At 39.3% G+C, this 25986-nt stretch overlaps 1 protein-coding gene across 2 annotated transcripts in view; it reads left to right on the forward strand.

Annotated features, from left to right (window-relative positions):
• LOC102776043 (protein turtle homolog B-like) overlaps window positions 1-25734 on the forward strand; it is a 161858-nt gene extending 136124 nt beyond the window's left edge. The window contains exons 18-21 of one of the 2 annotated variants that reach the window (XM_087847107.1): window positions 127-213; window positions 5754-7391; window positions 16692-16819; window positions 18072-25734. In XM_087847107.1, the coding sequence (XP_087703233.1) occupies window positions 127-213; window positions 5754-7391; window positions 16692-16819; window positions 18072-18286 (2068 nt within the window). In that variant the 3' untranslated portion in view covers window positions 18287-25734. The remainder of the gene's footprint in view (window positions 1-126; window positions 214-5753; window positions 7392-16691; window positions 16820-18071) is intronic. The other variant, XM_087847106.1, reaches the window with a different exon arrangement.
• The last annotated feature ends 252 nt before the right edge of the window (window positions 25735-25986 follow it).

The raw sequence follows: 25986 nt of genomic DNA on the forward strand, positions 1-25986 counted from the left end.
CAGGAACGAGCTTTTTCTTTCATTTTTTTCTGTTCCTTTTTGGTTGCCCTCTCTCTCATTGCCAGGCTTCCTGTTTACTTCCATATGCTCCTCACTTCTTACTGTCTGATCTCCCCACCTCTGCAGGAGTCCACTTAGCCTCATTCCCAGCATTGAGCCCTATTGGGAGGGGCTGGACGCAAGCAGGTACAGGTCCCAGTGTTATGGTCCTCAGTGAGTGTGCAAACCATTGTCCCTTTGTTCTTGCACACTATATACCCTCCTTCACTTTGGTTCAGCACCTCAGACTCTTGACCCGTCTGCATGCTTCTGGACAACTACAATCAGGCAACAACAATACTGGTCGTAGTCTTTCGTTCATGAGCGGTAAAGGAGCTTCATTTGAATCTCTGGGGAAAAATTAGAATATATTATTCAGGATAGAAGAAGTAGATAATGGGACTCTTTTTCATGTGTCACAGTGAATGAATCACAATTATCTTTCATTATATTGCTCTATATTACTGCTATACTCATATTACTGTCCTTTATTTTTTTTAGATTTATTGCAGTTACTGAGGGAGTTTGTAGTTTTTTGGAGAGAACAGCTAACCTTTTCCTTCTGCCTCCAGTCTTCTTGCTAAGTTAGGCTCACTCCTTGGCCAGAGTATACTTGCAGAGTAATTTCAATCTTCTTATTTAATGAAGGCCAGCGCTTAGACCCTGTTACAGAAGTACAATACATACATGTAATGACCACTCATTATTAAAATGGTGATTCATTCAGTGAAAAATTTAGTCCAAGGCAACTGATCTTTTAAAATTCTTTATATTGTGAACTTGATATTCCTGATGTTTTAAATGTAAGACATATACAGTCTCGATCAAAAGTTTAAGACCAATTGAAAAATGGCAAAAAATCATATTTTGCATGTCTGGCTCTTAACAAGGTTCCAAGTAGAGCTTCAGCATGCAACAAGAAGAAATGGGATTGAGACAAAACATTTTTTGAGCATGTAATCTATAGAAAACTATGCTTAAACTGAAACAGGCTGTTTTGCAGCTGATCAAAAGTTAAGGACCACACCTCCAAAAGAACCCCCGTAAACCCCCCAAAACAGAAATCAAAGTTCCAAGCATGAACTCAGTAATGAGTAGCTCCACCATTATTGTTGATCACTTCAAAAATTTGTTGCAGCATGCTTGATGCAAGTGAGTGGGAACATTTCTCCAAGTGGTGAAGACAGCCACACGAAGGGCATCTACTGTCTTCCACTGAAGGAAAAAGCACCCCAGACCATTATGGTGCCCCCTCCACTGTGGCGAAACCACAGTGGAGGGGGAGAAAACATCTCAGGTGACATCTGGTTGTCATGCCAGTAACAATGGAAACCATCAGGACCATCAAGGTTAAATTTGTTCTCATCAGAGAATAAAACTTTCTTCCACCTTTCAGTGTCCCATGTTTGGTGCTCTCTTGCGAAGTCCAAGCAGTCAGTTCTGTGGTGTTCAAGTATAACGCTACAGAACTTTGGAGCCTTTTGAAGACGTTTTTTTGTTTTTGAACCCCTTCAGTCTCAGACGCAGTCTGATGGTTATGGGGCTGCAGTCGGCACCAGTAACTGCCTTAATTTGGGTCGAGGATCGTCCAGAGTCTTGATGAGCAGCCAACTGGATCCTCCTGGTCAGTGTTGGTGAATTTCTTTTGTGTCTTCCACTTGACCCTCAGGATCATTTAAGAAATTCCAAATGACTGTCTTACTGCGTCCCACCTCAGCAGCGATGGCGCGCTGTGAGAGACCCTGCTTATGCAGTTTAACAACCCGACCATATTCAAAAAGGGAAAGGGTTTTTTTGCCTTTGCCATCAGAATGTCATGACAGTGTGACTACCTGACAGATTTTTGCACAGATTTGGCCTTTTAAAGGCATGTGGTCCTAAACTTTTGATCTGCTGGAGAACAGCCTGTTTCAATTTAAGAGTTGTTTTCAATAAATTGCCTGCTCAAAAAAATGTTTTGTCTCACTCCCATTTCTCCTTGTTGCATGTTGAAGCTCTACTTGGAACCTTTTTTCAAGTGGTCTTAAACTTCTGATCGGGACTCTATGTTGCTCAGTTACGTGAATTGTATGTCCAAGTCTTGTAGGCCTTCTTTAATGACAAAATAAACCATTTTTGAAAAATTAAGTGCGGTGGCTGGTAATAAGGAGGTACACCTCTGCTGAAGTGTTTTAGGAAAATAAGATGCACTAAGCATTGTCCTGGGGCAACAACAGCTTCTTGCAACCATCAGAAAATCTCAGTCTAGATGTGGATGAGCTATTTTAAATGTTTGTTTTCAAACTCACTGCAAGTAAAACAGAAATTAGCCCTGGCTCTATCCAAACCACTTTATATGTTAAAATGGACAGACAAAGACTTTTGGAAACTTTGACACAGGCACCCATGTTTTCTTCTTGATTGTGTCTTTTAGTAACATTGACTCTTCTAAGAAGTAACCTTCTGCTTAACACCAGCTCATGGCTTTCTACCATTTGCAAATGGTCCTGTAATTTCACTCACTTTTTTTGCCTTGTGACTGTGGACGGGCTATATTTCTGAAGCTCTGTTAAACTAATGTGAAAATGTATTGATGAAGACAGGTCTCATCGCCTGCATATCCATAAGCTGTGGAGTTGTGAAGCTGTGGATAATGATCCATTTAGGAGATTCATCCATTACTTCTAACTGCTGAGTTTCCAGAAGCCTAAACAAACCAGTTTGTACTATAAGGATAAATATGTCAGTAACTAATATGCTCAATTCGATTTAATTCAGTTCAGTTTAATTTACAATATATAGTGCCAAATCAAACAACAGTTGCCTCAAGATGCTTTATATTGTAAAGTAAACACCCTACAATAATACAAAGAAAACAGAGAAACCCCCAACAATCATATGATGCTCTTTGAGCAAGCACTTTGGCGACAGTAGGAAGGAAAATCTTTTAACAGGAAGAAACCTCCAGCAGAAACAAGCTCGGAGAGGCAGCCACCTGCCACGACTGGTTGGGGTCAAGGGAGAAAGATGAGTCAAAGACACGCTGTGGGAGAGAGCCAGAGATTATTAATAACTAATGATTACATGCAGAGTGGTGTATAAAAAAACGTTTTCACAGTTTCTGAAAAAGGTGAATAAAAAAGCCTTCAGCAACCTAGACATATTGCAGAATAACTAAGGGAGGATTCAGGGTCACCTGATCCAGCCCTTGCTATATATATATATATATATATATATATATATATATATTTTATCAAAAATGAACGTTTTAAACCTAACGCTAAAAGTAGAATGGATGTCTGTCTCCCAGATCCAAACTGGGAGTTGGTTCCACAGAAGAGGGCCTGAAAGCTTAAGGCTCTACTTCATATTCTACTTTCAAATACGCTAGGAACAACAACTAAGGCTGTACTCTGAGAATGAAGTGCTCTAATGTGTTGAAACAATACTAAAAGGTCATTAAGATGAGCCTGATTATTCAAAAGCTTGTTTATAATGAGAAGGATTTAAATTCAATTCTGGATTTAGCAGGAAGCCAATATAGGATAAGTATGCTGTCTCTTTCTAGTCCCTAATAAGTATCTTCTCTCTTGCAAGAGAGGCAGGGAGCTTATATTCAAACCACAGTGTATACAAACCAGCCATAATCATATAAGGAACTCCAGCAGCATTACAGCTATGTAGGTCTGATAACAGATTTATGAATGTTATCAGCAATATTTGTTACCATAACAACAACTAACTTCTACTAAATTTTATATCGTTTTCAACCAATATTGCTTGCAAGAAATAATACCTAACAAATATCCTGGTTCATCAGAGACACCATCTTTCACATAGTTTAGAAATACAATGTTGTTGTCTACACAAATTTATAACATTGATTGATTAGGTGTTATTGTAATGATAAACAAATTGTTGTTACATTTAATGAGAAGTACTCATGACTTCAAATAGCAGATGGTATTTTTCAGTGAAGGTAGCTACTGAAACCTGGTACCTTTAACATGTATCGCATGTGACATCGCCTACTATATTGTTTATTTAGGTTATAACAAACAGACCTGCTATAAATGACTTTTATCACTAAATAAAGGGATTGTGGCTTCAAAGAAATTGTGGTTTCATTTCCTTTTTCCTATAGCGCTCTAGTACTAATTTCTAACAAGAATTTGGTTAGAAAGACTTTGATAACATCAAAGTGTCTCAGTTTCTTGTTATATACAAGCACAAGTTATATACTGTAACTCGTAATCTTTTAAAAATTTTGAATTTGGTCAAGACCTCTCAGATATCATATAGAAGGATAGATACCAAAATTGTCCAAACACTTGCAAAATTGGCACAAAATAGTATGCATCCCAACTAGTAGGATACTCTTCACTGGGTATGGTGATTGAATTATCCTTTCAGCTAGTTTTGACAAATGTGGCTAATCATTCACTCCAAGCTCTGATATTCTTAATTTTCTATATATGTCATCAATCAAAGTCTCTCCTTTCTCACAAATCAGTCATAGCTCTACCATACTAGAGCTTTAACAGTGTTGGTCAGTACAGCCGATAACCATTGGGTTTTACAAACAGCTCTCTGTTTCTAATATCAGCGAGTGTGGTGAAATTATTTATTTATTATTTATTTATTTCGTTTTGGGGTATCAAAATTCTTTGGTTTTCTTTGTGCTCCTGACAGTGCTTTGTAATGGGGAAAATGTGACGTCATACTGCCATGGAATTCAACTTTTGAATGAATGAAATACTTCATTGGTAGTAAAATTGTACCGTACACGTACTGGTTTGCCTTTAACTTTAGGAAATGATAATGATGAAGTAGAGCTAAAGTATCAGGTATAAAGTGGGGGATGATATAGAGGGAATGAAAGAAGGTAAAATGCAGTAATATGGCATATGATATAAGCATTCTGCAACTAAGGCATCCCATTATAAGACTAAATGTTAAACCGCTTTTAAAACCAATAACATAAACAGTTATAAATCTAACAAATTACAGATAACTACTAGTAGTTCTTGGGTCCGGTACACAGTTTTTTACTGCAATGGTTAAAACTGGTCGATGCACATGCCTTCAGGGAAGACATATTGAGTGTTCGTGTGGGTACCAATAAACCAGTTTGTTGTTGTCAGAATTATGCATGAATTTAATGATTTTGTGTATTGTACAGTTTAGTTGATATCCCCTTCTTGTGTGCACTTTAATTACTGCTTTGGAAACAAACATTTTTCTTATGTCACCAAACCTCTACATCTACACTCCCTTCACTTTCACTTTTGAAAAAAAGTCACGATGTGTCCAGTATTGTCAAGATGTTTTTTCACTTACCAAATTCATATGAAACTTGATGGAGAAGTGGAACGCTGACAAAGGAAGAAACTGTTACATTTTGGTTTGACTTACTTTAAAATTGTGGGATAAAGCTTTAGTCTCGTCGGAGGAGTGCCTTCTCTGAGTTTGAAAGTTTGCATATTTGTTGTTCCAGTTTAACTGCCTAAAAATAAACGGGAAATATATCTTGCTGAATTTCTGTTTGCTAATGATTCATGATCACTGCCTTTGGCTTAGAACTTGGAATCCTGTAAATGGGGTCTAGTTTTTCTTTCTTTAATCCATGTTTTGTTCTGGTGTAGTTGGATTCATCTCCAGCACCATCAGTAAACTGTTATTTTGTAAAGAAGTACCATTTTAAATGATCACTTCATCTGTATTGTTTTCCACAGGTCATCTTCAGGAAAGGTGAGCCCAGAGAGCATTCGTTCAAAGGCATCTCCATCAGAATCATCTGAAGATAGTCATGACCAGCGTGGAAAAAAACCACCCCCAAGTCCAGGGAAGAAGGAGGAATTATCTCTATACAAAAAGACCAAAAGAGCAATAACAAGCAAGAAATACAGCATCCCCAAGCATGAAGCTGAAGCAACAATACCCATTGAACTCATCAGTCGAGGCCCAGATGGACGTTTTGTTATAGATCCTACAGACAGAGAAATGTCTGTCAAACCCCGGCGAATTGAGGGCTTCCCGTTTGTGGAAGAATCAGACCTATATCCTGAATTCCGACAGTCAGATGAAGAGAATGATGACGCTAGGGCTCTTCCACCAGTTATGCCCCCCTTGCGGCCTCACCAGATCTCTCCTATCTCCAGTCAGGAATCCTACCTGCAACCTCCAGCCTACAGCTCTCATTTCCACAGGCCCTTCGAAGGTATGACCATCATGGAGAGCAGTCGGCTCCAGGCCACTGGGCAGATCCGAGGCTCTCTCCACCACAGGGCTTTTTATGGCTATCTAGGTCCTCCTGGAGATCATGATCCTCCACCTCCTTTTTACATGCCAGATACCAGCCCACTTAGCTCTGTCATGTCCTCCCCTCCATACCTTGCTGAGGGTCCTTTTGGCCACGCTATGATTCCTGAAGAAATGGGAGAAAGTGATTTTCCGCAATATGCTGTCTCTGGTTTTCCACTTCCACTGACCCTCACCTCTTCCATTCGTTCTCCAGAGATTTGGCAGGGATTGGATTTTACCTTTGCAAGTTTGGAGGGACCCCAGTTCATTTTTCCACCACATCAACCTTTGCATCTCCGCCACGATTCTCCCTATCCCCCTCCACCTCATGTTCTTCCCCTTAGTGCTATCCAGCCCTCCTCTCTTCCAATGCCCACTTATCCAGCTGTCCTGCCACTGGAGGCCCCAAAGAGCCACTCAAGCAAGTCTCCCAGCAGGGCCAGGCCTCATGGCTCCCCAGCCAAGCATTTAGCTATGCAAGAGGCACATTTAGGGCAGCTAAGACACACAAGCCATGGAATGGGTGTGCCGGTTTTGCCTTACACCGATCCAATGGCCCATATTGTTCCTAGCACATTCAGTAGCTTGGACACACGATGGTTTGAAACCACTCCTCATTTCAGTCCCAGACATGCTCGTAGGATGGATTCTGGCATGCATCAGGTGGTTCTTCAGCCCTCTCGCCTCTCACCCCTCACCCAAAGCCCCCTTAGCTCTCATGAGGGCTCCCCAGAGATAGTAGTTCGTCCCAGGCCACGTCCCGGCATTGTCCAACCTACTATACCTTCAGAGATGTCTGAGATTACCCTCCTCCCTCCTTCCACAGCCAGCTTCTCAAGAAGATCTTCTCCCTCCTCCTCACCTGCTCAAGCCCACGGTAGCAGGAGAGCAAGTCCCAGCTACCATTCCCACATGGCCTTTGCCACCTCTGCAACCAGCTACCCAGCTTCCCAGTCTCCATCACCCCCTATGGAAAGCAGCAACATATTTGGGCAGATGCCATCTCAAAGGAGGACTGAGGAGGAGATCCTTCCATCGGAGCCTTCTCCACCCCAGTTGTCAGCTTCAGGGTAGGTCCATAAGGATTACAGAGCGGGATACCATTTGAGTCATCTGCCCCAACCCATAATGCTTTGGTTTGTGAAGTTGCTCTGATATTTTTGTTACTGAAGTGCTATGTACTAATCATTATTTCCTAAAGTCATCTCTGTGGCAAATTAATTTTATAGTTTAGCTTATGTTTTTTTCATTTGACTTAATGAAAATGAAAGTTGTATGGTGGAAGGAAACCATTTTGCTCGGATTCATTTGATGAACTCTAGATTTTTGTTTTTGAGTTCCTTTTTTTTAAGTTTAGCTTTGGTCAGTGCTGCTTTTCATGTCAGACATAAACTTACTCACCCACTGAATCTCTGAAGCACTGTTTCAAAATATTCACCTGGAAATGTACATCGTAAATTTTCATGTGAAAATGCTAAAAGTAAGTAAGTAAATTAAATGGTGAATTGACAAGAAAATGCATTTGCTTCACAGATTGCATTTCAGACCTTTAAGGGCTACAATCCATCTGGTTAAAAAAAATTAAAAACCATGGCCAGTCAAATGCTTTTTTTTGGGGGGGGGGGGGGGGGGGGGGCAGGCCCCTGAAAGCCTGGTAATATGCAGACATCACCACGGGATCCCTGTTTTTCCATCTGTATTATGTTACCCTGCTTTCACCTAACAGGAGGACTCTCATAATATCCACCAAGTCAGTTCCCCAGAGAAAACACCCATTGTTATGTCCAGCTCCAAGCCTTTGAAGATGCCTTTATCATGCAGAGGGATGAGTTCATCGTGGCAGGCCCTGCGGCCCATCCTCAGCCTTTGTAACTTGATTGCATGACCAATTCTCCCTTACTGTCCAATCTTTCAGATTTTTTTTCCTACTCTACTTTTCTCCCCCATTCTATAACCCACGTCTCCCCAACTCCCTTAAACGCCTTCAGGTCATCCAGGTCTGACTACCAAGGGAAGGTTGTTGGGCAAAGTGTGTCACAGGGCCTGTCCGCTTCTCATGTACTGCAATGTCTCCATCATTATCAAGTAGGGGCAGTGTGGTGGTTCTTGATGGCTCCTCGAGTCTTACCTGCTTTGTTTTTGATTGATCTCAGCTATCTGGGCAGCGTTGTTGTGACCAGGTCCTCTACACCGCAATAGGTAAGGGTTGGATCCATGTCTGAAAGGGGGGGGTTAGCAGGTGGGACTTTTTTGATCACCTCGTCCTTTAAAGGGGAATACAAGCCTTTGAGTCTTTGAGTTGTTCCTTACTTCAGTCAACACATGTAGCTGATTTCAGTTCTTTCTTTTTTTCCCTTTATGTCAAAGTGGCTATGCATTTTAAGTTCTGCAGTCTTAAGTACATTATGCATTCTGACTGATATGCATATGCCGTCTGTAAGATAATAGATCAGGTCAGAAATGTCTCACCAACATGTTTTCATGCTTGAGTTGTTTGCTAACTGACCACAATCACAAAAACTTTAACCCTGTTAATCTGTTAAGGATACCAAATCACAGATGGATATATCCTTAGTGTATATATCTCATGAAAACATTTAAAAGTTTTTATTTACGTCACTACATATAACCTTAACCAAATTACTTCAGCAAAGATCAGCTGGCACTTATACAATGCTTGATGGTCCAAGTACATTTCACTTATCCTTTCTGTTTCTTTGACACACACACCTACACCCACACACACACATACTTTTGAAAAGCACACTCCAGCAGTAGTAATAGTTAATGTTTTTAGGCCTTTTGTACATGAGTTGAGACAGGTCTTGCAGCCCGGGACACAGTACCATGTCGTATGCTCGAGTCCAACTGAACTGCACGCAGCTCATGTTTTTCAGGCATGGTATGCAAAAGTCACATGAGTAAAATGCACTGAACTAAGTGCATTAAAGGGCTTAAGTGCGCTTGGCTAAGTAATGGGTCAGCATCTATGAGTATGCCTTTAACCCTCATTAATGGTCACCATATTGGTTGTTGTGTGCGCAACAACTCTGATGTTTTCATAGCCCTATAGCCATTTATTTTGACATGGTGCAGTCTTCCCCTGAACAATAGGTCAGCACCTCAAGAAACCCTCTTCACCAGTAGTAGTATAATACTAGAAAAAGTCAAGAATCAAGCAAAGCGAAAAGTTCTCAAGAACATCTGTTCCATCTATTGCAGCTTCTCCCTCTCTGTAATGTGGGAATCTTGTTCTACGGTATCACTGAAATATACCACTTAAGACTAAACCACTTGTCCACTTGTGTGGGGACTGCTCTTCCTCATGCCACTGAACTCTTATTCAAGATAATTTATCTGGATTTCAGAATCCTCCATACATGTCCCTTCCGGTTCTCTACAAGCTGTTTGTTCTCGTTTTTGCACCCCACCCTCACTCACTCCCTTTTACAATGACTTAACTACTCATTAGTACATCGGGATCTGCCTGGCCCGGGAGCTGCTGCCAGTTCTCTCTGAGGCCTTCCCCAAGCCGCAGCCTCAATTCATGATCACATCATCTGCCATTATCTACTAGAAATGCTGTCAAACTTATGAGGATGTGGTCCCAGCCAGTGAATCAAGCTTTGTTATTAGAAATACATTTATGGGTAGCTTTTGGTAAAGATTGAACTGGGCTACAGTGGTCCCTTATTTATCGTGGGAGTTACGTTCTAAAAATAACCTGCGATAGGTGAAATCCGTGAAGTAGCCAACTTTATCTTTTAAAGTTATTATAGATGTTTTAAGGCTGTAAAACCCCTCACTACACACTTTATACACTTTTCTCTCTTGTTTAAACACCCTCAAAGTTCAAACCTTCGTAGAAAAATAAGTCCAGTATTATAGAATGAAACCAAAGATCAAACCCTGTTTTCAGGTCCAGAACATGGGAATAGAGCAGCTGCCAGAGAATTCAACATGAATTCAATGAATCAATGGTACAGAAGTAGAGGAAGCAAGAAGAATGAGTTGAGTAAAGTTTGACTTATCTGACTGTTTTGTTTTGCTCACCTCAAAGGGGCGATCGAGGCTCAAGAGTTGGGAGTTTGCCTTGTAATCGGAAGGTTGCCGGTTCGAGCCCCGGCTTGGACAGTCTCGGTCGTTGTGTCCTTGGGCAAGACACTTCACCCGTTGCCTACTGGTGGTGGTCAGAGGGCCCGGTGGCGCCAGTGTCCGGCAGCCTCGCCTCTGTCAGTGCGCCCCAGGGTGGCTGTGGCTACAATGTAGCTTGCCATCACCAGTGTGTGAATGGGTGGATGACTTGTTGTGTAAAGCGCTTTGGGGTCCTTAGGGTCCTTAGGCGCTACACAAATACAGGCCATTTACCATTTACCATAATTCGGTGTGCCTTATGGTCCAAAAAATACGGTAACTTCTACCTTCCTTTAGCATGTCCAGAAGTCCAACTTTTTGTGCGATGGTTAGCATCGTCCTCTGCCTTTTACGTGCTACTGCAGGTGCCTTTGACAGTGCAAAACGTTTCGTCGACATTGTTGTGTTTGTTGGGGAGAAAACGTACAAACATACAGTACAACACTTCAGAGTCACACTGCTAGCAATCGAAGATTTATGTAAATTTGACAAGTTGAACACATTACACAGGAGACAGGAGACACGGCACGGAGGAGATTAATTGACAATGGTCTACAGCCGATCAGGACATGGAACACAATGCGCTGTAAAAAAAAAAAAAAAAGCATGCAAAATTGCACACACGCACAAAAAAAATCCACGAAATAGCGAGGCCGCAAAAAACAAAAAGCGAGGGAACACTGTATTCTCAAACTGAACACTTAGAATGTTCAAAACACAGCATTTAGTTTATAATAAATCACAATGTCTGCACTACTGAAGAAGAAAAATATCCAAACATACAAAGATCAGTAACTTCCACACGTGTGTAGTTATTCAATGTCATGTGGTCATTCCAAGTGAACTTTTGTATTGGGATACCACACATTATTGTGTATGACAATGTAATCTCCTATCATATCACTTAGTGATTCCAACTAGTAGATATTCTTGTCAAAAGACTTGGTAAAAATTCAGTGATTGCTTTTGCTGAAACAAAACTAATTTTTCTGTACTGGTCTTTGTGGCAGATGAGTACAAACGTGTTACGAAACTGTTCAGTTGCATGTACAGCAAGTAGTTCAGAGGTTGGCCAGGATCCATGAATTATCCATAGCCATTCACCACAGCCACAGTCATTTGAATGACTGTTTTATTAGCTGGTAGAGGAACCCAAACAGTGTGTTGATTCAGTTTAGATTAAAATAGTATCAACAATGTAAAATTCCATTGGCACATAATATTGATGAATTCCCACAGCTAAGAATTCAATTTTCAGATCACAGAAACACCTCCCTCCTGCAACATGACAGGTGCAGGCCTAACTAATGCAGTCCCTCCACATTCCTTCTTACCACTCAGATAGATGTTGCTGTCCTGCCAACAGACCTGAAGGCAGGCAAGGGGATCTGGCAAGGTTTGACTAAACGTAACTTCATTAAGTGCTTCAGACTACTCTCACTGTGCTTCGTTTGAGTCTTAACCAGTTAACCAAGCTTGTTTATATTATTTTCCAAATACCTCACACTCCTGGTTATTTTCTGAATTGTTATAGTTTCCTTGCTATGTGAGCAAGAATAATACATTTATCAGCAAGTTTAAAACAAAACAAAGCAAGAGCTGCAGCAGCAGGAAGAAATCTGAATCCATACTGAATCCATGATCCAGTAGTTCATGTAGTTAGCACTCATCAGCAAATAATGGCAATATCAGATTTCATTTCAAGATGTCCAGAACAAGACCTGCTTATTTTGCTTTACTCACCTTACGGTGCCTGATCCAATTATTTTTGTGCATTTTGGTATGCCTACCAGCTACCGCCAGCTGGTGTTCGAAATTTTTCACTATGTCAAGACAAAGCAGAGCACACTGCTAACTGCATGGCTTTTGGGATGGATGGATTAACCATAGTTTATGTTCAGCTGTCTCTTGTGAGCTGGTTGTTTTTGTCAGATTTCTTATGTATCAGTATTGCTTGGAGTGTAGCTCTACTCTGCCTTTTTGGCCAGTTCCCAAGTGAAGACTGAAAAAAAAAAAAAGAAATGTCAGGACCCAAAATGATCTTTTCTCAACTTCTAAGCTGAAGAAGGTTACCTATTCAGCTGGAGTCCGGATTATCAACTAGCAACCACCTGTCACCTTCAAAGTGATGCCTGGAAAGCAAATCACTTCCTGTGTAGACTTAGTTGAAGATAATAACAGGAATAATTTAGTTACTTAAAGTATTCCCTGTGACAAGCAAATCTGAATACCAAGGCAGTAAGGTAATTCTACTTGATAAGATGCCTTAAAACAATCAGGCTACATTAAAGGTGAAATTAAGTCCAGTTTAAAGCAATCTAATTAACCCTCAAGTCACAAAGCTATTTTAGCATCTAAATATACAAAGTAAGGACATGACGCTGACATATTGGATACAGGACTTTTTAAAAAGTGATTTCCATTTATTATACGTATGCTCGTTTCTTTATCTTACTGTATATTTTTTATTGTTTCTTTGCAAAAGGAGTTAAAAACAAAAATTACACCTGCACAGTTTATTTAGCATCCTCCTCTGACACTTCCCTGCAAAACAAATTGTCTTTGCTTCAATAAAAATAGAAAATAATACATTTAACAGGTTATGTTTGATGGACTGATCTATACCTAGATGGTAGTATCATTTTAACACCAAAATGTTGAACTCAGTCTATAATGCTTTGATCAACAGCAATCTACAGTCCGTTAGAGCCACATTTGGGGCGTTCTTGCATATTTTATCAATTCCATTGACAGGTGCTTCATTAATTAAAAACAATCTTGTATGTAGATGTGTAATGTAGAAAATATTTTGTAAAGAAAGACTTAAAAATGTTTGGATTGCTGACATATCTGAAAGAAATTACTTATCTAATTATGGAAAGATAACAGATAATATAAAATAAAGTAATAGCAGTGAGGTTCTGTGCAAGGGGACACTGCTTTGTCTTTCAAACACAATTTGCAATACAACATGTGCTCTGGGCACACATTGCAGATGCATCGCAGAAATATCCTGATCACCTCCTTAAGGGCCCACCTCTATGGGAAGGACTCATGTACACAATAGTGTATTAAAATAGTCTGAAATTTGATAACCTTCATGTTCTGATGTTGACAATCGTTCATTTGAGCCAGTTTATCAATTTGGCATTAGCCAAATTATCTCCCTCAAAGCTTTTGCAACTGTTTTTGCAGAAAGTCTTGCTACTCCAAGTATGTCTATCATGGTTAAAAAAAGAACAACATCAGACTGGAGAGAAATGTAGTTAGATGGTAACACAGAGAGGGAAGAAAGTCAAAAAGTAAAACTGAGGGTAACGAACGACCAGAAGACGGCATTGCAGACATCAAGGATAGCTACAAGCACCTTGGATCCTGAATGGGAACCATGAAGAGGCCACTTGGAAAGCCCCAAATACCTTCAGAGAGTAAGGCAAGTCCTGAGCAGTCTGCTGAATGGGAAGAACAAGTCCTGGCAGTCAACACGTAAGCCTTGCCAGTTATCCTGCTGGGATAATAAGCCGGCAAAAGAGGAAGAGAGAACCCACTGACATCAAGACAAGAAAGTTCTTTACGATGCATAAAGGGTTTCACCCCAAGTCCAGCACCCTGAGACAGTATGCTAAGCAAAAGGAAGGAGCCTGAGGACTAGTGACTGTCCAAACCACTATCCAGGATGAAGCAACAAACATCGATAAGTACATCAGGAAGATAGCCACAGCCAGTCATTTGCTTAGTGAATATCTCAGGCAGCATAAACTGAAGAATTAAGAGGAGGAAGATGGGCACCATAATGGAAGGACAGACTCCTTATTTGGGATGTTCCACAGGCAGCTAGAAGACGTGACTGACATGAAGAAATCATACCAACGGCTAGACCAGTCACTCTCAAACTGTGTGCGTACCATTGCTGGTATGGGGGCTCCCTCTAGTGGTACGTGGAAGTCTCCAAAAACATTTTAAAGATTAAATAATGTACCATGTTCTGACTGAGGGATTTCTGAAAAATTAAAATGTACAGCTCTGCTATCACTTCCGACATAAATGAAGACAGAAAACTAAACAGCAGTGACGTTTGTAGGGTTACTGAAGTTGGACTAGCTTGTATATAATGATGTGCTATGTGATCGCTAGCGACACAGCTATGTTAGCATAACATTAGCACAGTGAAGCTGGAGACAACTAAGACGGACTATTTTGTTTAGCCATTTGTATTAAAATTTGATCTTCAGTTTAAATATATCTGTTATACTTGGTTGAATCATTCCATTTTTACAGGCTGGTCTTCTTCTGCCTAAAGTTGTGTATGAATTTAGAGGGTTAGCTTTTGTCCAGTGGCATGCAAAAATAATTGTTACTTTAAAAAAACCATACAGGTTGATTTTGGTGTTTTGTCTCTTTGGCACTGAGTGACTCGATAAAAACAGTGACTGCGTGGACCTTTTCTTTCCTCCGCATAGACACTCTCTGTTCTCGGATCACTTTGTAAACATGCTTTTAGCATTCTCCTCAAGCGTGACACATTCTGCCATTTCTAAATAACAGATGCTTATATTGTACGACCCCAATTGAAAATATTTTGAAGGCAATAAAATATTTTGTAAGATTGGCGTTGTGATGTCACCTGAAGCTGTGTGTCCACTGGGAGGAATAGTTGACAACTGTGTTTTCTTGTGGTTGTTTTGGTTTTTGCTTTAAAAATGAAGCAGACAGTGCTGTTGCATGTTCTTGGCAGTGATGAAATTGTTGCGCGTTTAAACTTCGGAGCTCAATGTAATTTAAAATGTATTTTAGCTTTTAATAAAATTGCACTAGATTCCTAGAAAGTTTTTAAGAGCTATAGCGTAACGATAGCCACGACCAGCACTTCCCACGAGCATTTCTATATAAATTAGGACAAAATCCTGGTGGACACATGGCCCTAATCCTCTACATAAAGCATCTGTAGAGAGCATGAATCAATTCATCTCCTGTAAGTATACAATTGCACTTGTAAGTGGACTGCAGAACAGTTCTCACTGCCATGTGACACAAGTGCCCTGCCAAAGCAGCTTCTGCACTTCTTTTTCTTCTAAAGAACCAATGTTTTATAAAAGCGGGGCAACCAGGGAGGGTTGAGGTTCCCCTTAATCTTTGAGTTACCTGCCCAATGAAGTGCTTTTGAATGTATTCCCCTTTAAAGTCGTGTTCCATGTGCAAACTGCCATGCATGCTATCGCTAAATATTGCTCTTCCGTTTCAAAAAAGAAACAATTATATGGATAAATTCTTGTTACATTTGTTGTCCTGGTGCTTCGCTTTTCTTTGGCTTATTTTTCATTATGTGACTGTTCCCAAGTAGTCATTTTCCCCTCCCGCCATCTCTCCCCCTGTCAGCATGGTGAAGCCCATTGTAGACAGTATCCATGTCTATGAACACATATTGATGATGCTTTGTTGCTCAGCTGTGATTCTTCCCCTCTACTAACAGCATTCGGTTTCTCTCTGCAGCCACGGTGGGAAGATGGCCTCTCTGTAAAGCATATTGTTTTCTGTGCCTTGAGAGAATCAAGCGCGTGCTTGTGGCAGAAATCTGGGGGCTGCCTTGTCACATGTGCCTCTGTGAATGGGAGGGAAGTGATGAACAGCTGCGAAAAATGTACTTCATGCCAAGGAAACATTTGTATCTGTTATTTTCAGAGAGAAATACTATACTAATTAGAGTAAACATTCAAATCTGCAGACTTATGAATTGGAAAGAGCATTTAGTAATCTTCATTTTGGAAACAGTTCCTCTGAAACCAACAGTGCAAGTGGAACTTTTCTCACTGACCTAATCTAGCCAATGGGATCAATAGATAGCTTCAGGAGTTGTGAAATACTCTGTTTTTCTTTGGATGAAAATTGTTTGGATCAATTTGAGCAAAATATCTTCAATGCCCCAGAAATTTCAAGGTGCATAATACTTAATGAGATCTGGATTTTATTTAGTGAAAAATTTTCATAGTAAATCCAGATGATGTATAAGGTTATAGTAGTCATAATCACATGTTTTTTTTATTGCAAAGCTTGGGTAAGCTTCAATAGGTGTCTCACATTGATCCTTTGGCAATGTGCTGTACCTCTTGCTTAGCACGAGCAGTGCTGTTCTGAGATTGTGTGGGTTATGTTGCGCTCCGTAGTGCAGAAATACAGTTCACTGACCACGTTTAGCCTGGAGTTACCCCTTTTTTCCTCTTTCTCTCTTCTTTATTCAGAAAACGTCGAGGTGCGCAGAGTGCCCTTTCAGGGTCTGAGAGGATCGATGCACTGAGATACCAACGTATTAAAAAGGCCAAGAAGATGACTATGAACAACAATAACTCCAAGACCAGAAAGAAAGCAGGTGTGAACCACCATTCAATATTTGTTCTCATTTTCTCCACTGTTGAGGTCTCTATAGTGGAACAAGGTTCCGTTTCATCTTGAAAATGTCTTTGAAATGACCTGCTGCCATTTTCAGAAGATTGTCAAGCATGGCATTTTGAAGCTCGTCACCAGCTGGCATTTGGTCAGAAGCCTTTCCTTTCACATTACAGCATCATTTTAATGTGCAGGGCAGTGCGTTAGAATACCACCTTAAAGGAGAAAGTGTAACACCCCCCCTCCAAAAATCATGAAACATTACCCCAGACAACATGAGGTCCTTAAAAAAAAATTTTTTTCTTAGACTAAACTTCTAGACTTTTGAGAAATGGAGGTGTTGGGAGTGTTTCCGAGTCCAAACACTCCCAAAAGCAAACATTGAGGCATCACTGAAAACAAATTACATCCTGTTCCGTCAGATGTTGCAATCAAGATCTGCTTTTTATGAAAAGTGGGACTCAAGTGGTTGAGAAGTATGCTAGCTTATTGCTTGACCACTCGAGTTCTCTAAAAATCCAGATATTTTAACAAAAACAGAGTACAGCACAGTAATCGAGTTGAATGTTGAAGATGAAAATATATGCACCAAAGAGCCAACTGACATATCATAATTTACATTATATGGAAAAGAGTACTGGGACACCCACACATTAAACATTAGAGCTCTTTGCTTCTAGAAACTGCTGCAGTTTTTGTGCTGATGTTAATGCCAGAGGTTTGGAGTTACTGCACAGCAGAGAGTTGGTGACGTTTATGCAACAAGCTCAAAGTGTCATCTTAGGGAGCATTGTCATTGCTAGAGCCAGCTTAGCTTAGCATAGTGTAAGTCCAAACAGCATAGCATAAAATGCCTACACTGTAATAAAAAAGGCAGGCTTTTGACCGTGTTATATGACCTGACTTAGCAGAACTTATGGCCTGGCATACGTTGTGCATGAACTTACAGGTTGTTTATGGAGATATATTTTAGGTAGGTATAACAGATGCAGGTGTAGTGGATTTTGTCATCAATGTAAAAGTAAAAATCACTGTTTCCAGTTAATAAAATAAGCTGACTGCCTGCTGGATCAAGATTCATACTGTATTACAAATAAACTGGACTTGTGGGTACTTCATGGAGTTGATCTACTCCTGCCCAGAAGCAAAGCATCATTTCAGGGAAAGTGTCGGAACAGCATTTTCACCTTGAGTTCTGGTGGCTATGACCTGCCTGTTCGTCTCTTTGCCTCCAGGTGTCTCCACCTCTCAGACCCAGCAGGCCTACACCTCTCAGGTACTCCAGCCCGAAGAAGCTCTCTACCTCCGCAAAAAGAAGAAGCGGCCCATTCTCCATGACCCATATATTCGCTTTTCTGCTCTGCTTTACCGTCGTCCAATTCGGGAGGACCAGAAAGCTATTTTGGCTAGCATGGACAACACAGACCTAGACCATGCCACCCTCCTCTGAAAGTCACAGCTGTTCAATACAGCTCCCCTTTCCAAAATGACACTGCACTAGCTACGTCTCAGCTGAAAGAAAAAAGAATACTGTCACTAGAATTGTCGCAGTTTATTACCTACAAAGGGGAGTGGCACAAAATTTCAGCATTCAGATTTGGTTTATACTACAGCTGCACCCCTCGGTCAGTTTAGTTTGCATTAGTAAGCATTCTGCTGTGTTCATGAATTAACCTTGACAAGTCTCAATTTCTTCAAAAAAAAGCAGATTAAGAGAATTATTATCAGAAGCCACACATATGTTTTTGTTTAAAAAAAATCAGATTAATGCCATCTTTGATTGGAATTGTGATTTTGAGGCATTTCCTCCGCCAAATTTTGGATTATTTGACTTCCTGCTTTGGAGACCCAAAGGCACAGCAATCTTCTGTTCTTACATCAAGTAGTATTCCATTTAAAAAAATGTTTAGACCTCTAAAGATTTAAGTGATAACTGACACATTTGTCCAAAATTTTACTCCAGTGCAAAATCATTAACTAGAATAAATACAGCCAACCATTTTGCTGATTTTCGTAACGACTATTTTCCTACTCCCCCTTCATATTCTTAATTTTAACATTCCCTCCAGCCTCGGGTCCTGTTTCTTGTGCTGAGCCAATCCTCTCTCCCCATCCTGCGGGTCTCCGTTTACAGCACCTTCTATAAGAACCTCTCGCCGCCAGCAGCATCTCTTATCTGCCGAGAAACTCGCCTCACAAATATGGGTGTTCTCACTTCCTACCAAGTATACCTCAGAGCACAGGACACGAGACCACACAACCACCTGGATCAGCCAGGAGAACAAACTAGCCTTTTTACTCATCTTTTCATTATTGTTGCTTTTTTATGTACCTGTTTTTATATTTGTTTCCAAATGTGCAAACACTGAACACATAGTTTATCTGTTCAAGAAAGATTCACATCTTTACTCATCAGCTTTTTTCTGCTCTGTGCTGAATGAGCAGGAAAAGGGCTCGTGGTGAAAGGAAACAGAAACATTACCTTTAGCTTTGCTGTACTCGGCCTAATCTTCACTCTGTGTAGTTTTTCACTGACAGATGGGAACCAAACAGGTCTTGTCTTCATTCCACATAAAGTTACAAAAAATCTGGCACCCTCAAATGTGGCTTTTTAATAACAAAAATATTGTGATTTCTATTTAGTTTCTTATGAAGTTATACAGTTGCTCCAATTATTTTGAATTTTAATTTTAATTCCAGCTTTTTACATCTCAGAACGGTTTGCACTGGAGCAAAATCTTGTCCACGTCCTGTCTCTTCCTTTACATTTCACTTCTTCTACTCTAGTTAGCTTAGAGGGCTGCAAATCCACTTCTGAAATTTATGCCAAAAACAATTCAGTGAACAGAAATAAACAATTTTAGGGATTTTGTGCCATTTCAGATACATATATATAAATATATATATACATACACATGTGTGTGTGTGTGTGTGTATACTTACAATTTTGCTTCATATTTATTTAGGAGGGCATAAAACACTGGCTTTATTTGGCCTTAATCTTTGCCTGTTTCATTTGTGTCAAACTTTATTTAATGTTTGTTTTTTATTTGTGTGTTTTATATCTGCTTCTTTTGGCCAGTTTCTATTTATGTGCTTGTCATTTGTTGAGACTCCATCTATGCTCCAAGAAAACGCTGTGTGGCACTGAAGGTCACACACAGTGAGCCGAATGTTTTTGCTGTATTTTCACAGATTGGTTCAAATATTGATTCCACAGATTGAGAAGTGTGTTTGACATGTGATGGATGTGCTGGATGCTGCGCAGCTACACGGTTCATTTTTTTAATGATTGGATGAGTAACAAAAGTGCCATAACATCAGAAACTCAGCTATATTACACAGTACACATGCTGCTTCTTGTTACATTATGGAATCCGCAGATGAGGGGTGTGTATGTTAAAACAACAACAAAAAAAACCAATCAAGCTTTTGTCGTGTGTGGATTTTTATCAATAGAAGGTGTATTCACTTGTAGGTGTCATGGTGACATGTTGCAATATGAGAACAATGGAGGTTGATTAATAAGACAGCAATGATGTGCATCTTAATCTTATTTATTTCTCTATGTCTTGTGATTTTGAGCTGCTAATCCCAGCAGTCTTCTAAAATCAGACATTTTTTCAGTGACTACATTTACTTGCTTGTATAAAATATTTCCACAATAAATGCTTTCATAAAGAGCAATTTTAGATGGGCCTTCTGTAATGCAGGAGCAATTCTGGAATAGATGTAATTATTTTTTTCATTTATATCTATCTAATAAAACAGCTGCTGTAACTAAATCTTCTGAGTGCGTTTGTAATACATGAATAAACAAGCTAAAATAAAAGAAAACATATAACAGAAGAGTCCTGACTTGACAGACGTTATACAAAAAAGAAAAAAGTAGAGAAGCTCCAGATAATGCACTTATTGTGGAAATAACTATGTTAATTCATACAACTTTAATCACATTTTCCACTTCCAAAACCCAATAATAAGAGTTTTAGTCAGAATAACTTGGCTTCACACCTCCTATCTGGTTGTTAAGTCTGACGTCACTAGCCATGTCTGGGCCTAAACTGCGCTGCAGGTCCATATATCAAACGATCACTATGGCATTACTGAGAGTTGAAAAACTGCCTAGTCTTTTATCTTTAATAAAATGATCAGCATTCTGCTCTACCAGGTGTAACAATTGAGTTTAACATCCAGGCATCCATGAAAACGGAATTTATGACATTTAACAGAGTTAGAAGTTAGCAGGAAGTTAGCTTGCTAGCTTCTATCTAAATACAATATAGCATGTCCTTACTGCGGGGTTTTGTAAACAAATTAAAACGTACAGCTCTGTTATCACTTCCAACATAAATGAAGACAGAAAACTAAACAGCAGTGACGTTTGTAGGGTTACTGAAGTTTGGCTAGCTGGTATATAATGATGTGCTACGTGACTGCTAGCGACACAGCTATGTTAGCATAATATAAACAAGCTAACTTTTTATCCACTCGATAAAAGTTAACGTGAGTGTTCTCAGTGGTCAGGAACAAATGTAATCGCATGGCAGGATGCTGTAAAAGGACTAAACTTCAGCCAGGAGAACAATTGAGATAATCCATCCACAATACATGGTTAGTCATTCATATACTGCTGCATGGGCTGGGCTGTAGTTACATCCTAAGGTTTTAAAAACTGAGCTTAAATAAATGATTAGCAGTCGAGGGAGGTCAACAGTGATCACTGACTGTTTTAGGAACTTTTTGAGATTAAATAGAAGAAAATCCAAGACATTAAACATGTTAACAACACAAAAGCCATATTAAACGCAGACTACTTTAGGCCCGGAAGTAGGACTGTCACGTCATCACTTAACAACCGGAACGAAATTACTGGTAACATTTTGTTAACAAGACCCACTCCAATCTGTAAATTCTGTGCTGCGTTTAGGGACGCAGGTCAACAAAAGTGGAAATCATGAATGTTGTTTTTTATATTCTTTATAAAGGAGGCCCACACACAGGGACTCAACTGTATGTCACATATTCTTTTTGTCGCTGGTAGTAAGTTGCCACCGGTCATTCCAGACTTAGGTAACCTTCTAATGAGTTAAGCATGCCTTCAGTCAATAAAATTGTTTACCGTGGGTCCCGCCCACTTCATGTCTTGCATCACTGCTAGTTGCCCCTTAAGGCACCAACTTAAGGCTAAATGGCTCCTCAGAGGTGATGTAGTAGCGATGGCACTCCCCAGCTCGTGAGATGCTGGGGAGACCATGAGTGGTGCATCCATAAATGATTGCAAATACCACTTCCATTTCCAAAATGTGAGCAGGCTTTTGGTGCGAGTGGTGATTGGTTTCAGAATCCTGTTGAAAGAAGAACAGGGAAGTCTTCTTCCATGAACCCCCGGTCTGAGGCATCGCAAGATTTGAAAAGCTGTATTTTGACAACAATTCAAAGGTTTAATTTGCTTTGTGCCTGTTAAATACACCACAGTTTATTTCATTTCAGCAGACCTTGGTGTGTGTGTGTTGCTGTAGGCTCTCTCGGTGAGGGGAGGAAATATGGTGCTGTGGCAGTTTGTAGGTTACAACAGAGAGGACTGAAACTGGTTGCATGTAGCACAGTGGATGAAGACCCAAGATGAATGCATAAAAAATAGCTATAATATCCTCAAAATTTGATATAGATTATTACATTATATTTATAGTTCTAAGAAGAAACAAATGAATTAGGAGTAAAATAAATTTGTGATTGACTAAAATTGGCTTTTAAAATAATGGAATAGATTTTAAAATAGAATAATTGCAACTTCTTTAAAGAGTTTATATCAAGGATTAAAAGGCACTTAGTTTATCCAACAGGGTCCTGCAACTTACCTGTTTGCTTCACAACTTTGAAATGTCACAAATAATAAGTTAACAACCAGCTGATCCGAGCAAAGTCAGACAGAGCGTAAATCTGTAATCTGTGACTTATTGTGACTGTATAACAGATTATTTTTAATCTGTCATATTATCTCAGTAAGGACTCATAATTAACTACATATGAGAAATGTTTACATTTCATATGTCTGAAAAAAGAAAACAGTCGGCTGATTTATTGAAATTTTAAAACACTTTTAAACAAATATCAATAACTACCTTAAAAATCCTATATCAGTCGGGCTCTAGTTTAAATGCTTAAAAGTTAAGCATTATTAATTAATGATCATTAATTAGTTAACTAATGCTATTAGGAGAATGTGAATAAACAGCTACTTTGACTTTATTTATAAAATGTTTATCTACAGTGTTTAAGATATTTGCTGAAGTTAAACTAGGGATGGACTGTACTGGGCAATACCAATTTGTAACCTGTATTTAAGCTGGCAACTGCTTAAAAATACCTTCAGAATAGCATAGAATAGAATAGAATAGCCCTTTATTGTTATTAGTATTAGTGACAGAGACCTCCAGAAGGAAAACCTCTTGAAGAACTGCAGATAAGACTAAAACGAAATATCAGGGTTTAAAAGATCAGCAGCATACATCCATAAACATTTCAGCATACTGTCCCCTAGGAGTCAAATATTTAATTTGATTCTGCAGAGGGTAATTTTAAAAAAGCACCTTTAAAACAAAAACTGAGTTAATGTGATTGATATCTTGTAATGTACATACTATACTGACATGTTGTACCAGTATACTTAAATCTCTTAATGAATTATTTCTAAAATACATATATCTGAAAGCTCACTTTGCTAATTAACTAAATAGTCAACATATTGTTCTATGTTGTATTTATTTCGCATCTGAAAAGAATTTTAAGTGAGCTAATGTATACAGAGGTTTCTATATTGAAATTAATTAGTCTATATATTGTAAAATGTAAAACCAGAAATTGCATATTTTAGTAATATTTGTCGATATGCATGCATGAATGAGAGCAATTGATATATTTTCCCAATTTATGTCCATATGGAAATACACTTTAAGTAGATAGCTATAGCCAGTGTATATTTTTCAATTTAAGAGTCAAGTCTCCCAAAGCACACACAGTAGGGTCTACTCAGTCCTCTGTATCACTTCTATAGTGGCCTGAGATCTTGATGAATATCGAGCTCATGTTTCACTGACTTTGCATCTCATCGCCTACCAGTCAACCAGATTTCCACCCAGAACTTGTGTTGGAACAATGACAGCTACTTATTCAGCATGGGGCAGGTTTAATACAGACTCACATCTCTGACATCGCTGTTGTCTCAGACTCCCACTTTTCATCCACTGATTGCATGTAGAACACGCATTTGTGTTGAGTGCATTTTTGGTTTTTGTCTTGAATAACACTCTTTCCAGACTTATTTGAATGTATCTGGTATCAGTAGGGAATGGCATAGTGGTGCAGCAGTTAGCAGTGTCACCTCAAAGAATCGAGTCTTGTGTTCGAATCCACCCTGGAGCCTTTCTGTGCAGAGGTTGGTTGCATGGTGTCTCCATGGGTTCTCTCTGTCTGTGTTAGACCTGTGACAGATTAGCAACCTGTCATTGGTGTAGCCGGCCTCTTGTCCTGTGACAGGTGCAACAGGCTGCCTGTTCAAATACATGTAGATAAAGTCACAAGAACAGCTCTTTAGCTTAGCAACTGTAGTTGTACACCTGTGTGACTTTGCATCGTTTGATCACCAAAGGTTTTAATTAGACTTAGGTGAGTGAGGATAGCTGAGAAATCTTAAAATGGCCAAGGGAAAGGTCATCTATCTTGACAAAAAATTACTGTTAGCCTCTTAACTTGTCCATGTAAATAGTGTGTATTGGAAGATATAGTCTATAAACGATTGAGTGATGCTGACAAAAACTGGGATTTGCAACAGTGGTCTTGCTTTTAAGATAGAAGCTACAATCAAATCTTTAGCTGAACAATCAAAATCAAACTAACTGTAAAAAGCTGTTTACTTACTTTGGTGAATAATGCAACTCAGAGAGTGCAGCAGGCAAAAACATGTGCTGTGGGTTTGAGTAGTCGAGAGGATTTAAGACTTCAGAATTGTTTCTAGATGTCCTGCTAATTAGGACAGGTAGATGTACTACCTCGATATGTCTTTGTAAGTGTATGTTAGTCCATATTACCTACATGTAAGTCATGTTAGCTCTGTGGAGGTATATATTAAAAAAAAGACTTCCATCTATATTTTTGCACATGGCCATCCCTACAGTTGTAATACACCGTTTCTCCATGACAAGCTGGATGATTAAAACCTGCAACCACAATGTCAGAGCCAATGTTATCATAGTTAACTAGATGTTAACAGTTAACCCTCTGCCTTTACTAAACACACTAGCTAGTTCGCAGCTTTGCTAACATAGATAAATCTACAATTATTACAAAGTAATTGTAAAAACTCTAGACATCAGCGATTAGCCAATATTACTTACTTATTACTTACTTATTACTTACTTATTACTTACTTACAAGAAGGCAAGCTAAGTATCTGCCTGGCAACCTTTCAGACTTTCCAGCATTTATTATTTTTCAGTCTCTTACTCCCTCTCTTTTCCCTTCTATAAATGTCATGTTCTTTCACATTGCTGCTGCCATTGTTTCCATATTGAGAATACAAAGGTAGTTTTGTCCTCTAGCTAGGTGAAGACCCATTGGTGGTAGTGTGTTATAAAGCATTACGCGACTTTCCCAGGACAGTTATGAGAGTCTGAAGCAGTTATTTTAAGGTGTAAAAGTTGCCTGACTGTTGCATCCAGAATACATATATGCAGAAATAAATATAGAGATAATAAAGAGAAAAATACTCATAGTTTGGCAATGAAAAAAGACATTACTAAATGTGCTATTACATTTTGTAATGTAAAAAAGATTGGTAGTGTATTTTTGCACTTAATGTGGTAGTAACATCTCTCAAAAATGAGATGAAATTTGATTAACAAAATAAATTCAAAATATTAATTTGTCTTATTTTAGAGATATTCCATGTATTTTATTTTTTTTATTATTTACATCATTTTTTTTTTCCTCCGTGTAGATCACAAACTGTACTTTGGACACACACACACACACACACACACACACACACACACACACACACACACACACACACACACAAAACCCATGCTTGATTAGTGTGTCTTTGTGTGTATTACTCAGCTCGCTATACTGCTCTACATTTTGAGCCAA

This window comes from Neolamprologus brichardi, chromosome 10 (genome assembly GCF_056152115.1).
Source record: "Neolamprologus brichardi isolate AB-2024 chromosome 10, ASM5615211v1, whole genome shotgun sequence".
In the NCBI taxonomy this organism is placed as follows: Eukaryota; Metazoa; Chordata; class Actinopteri; order Cichliformes; family Cichlidae; genus Neolamprologus; species Neolamprologus brichardi.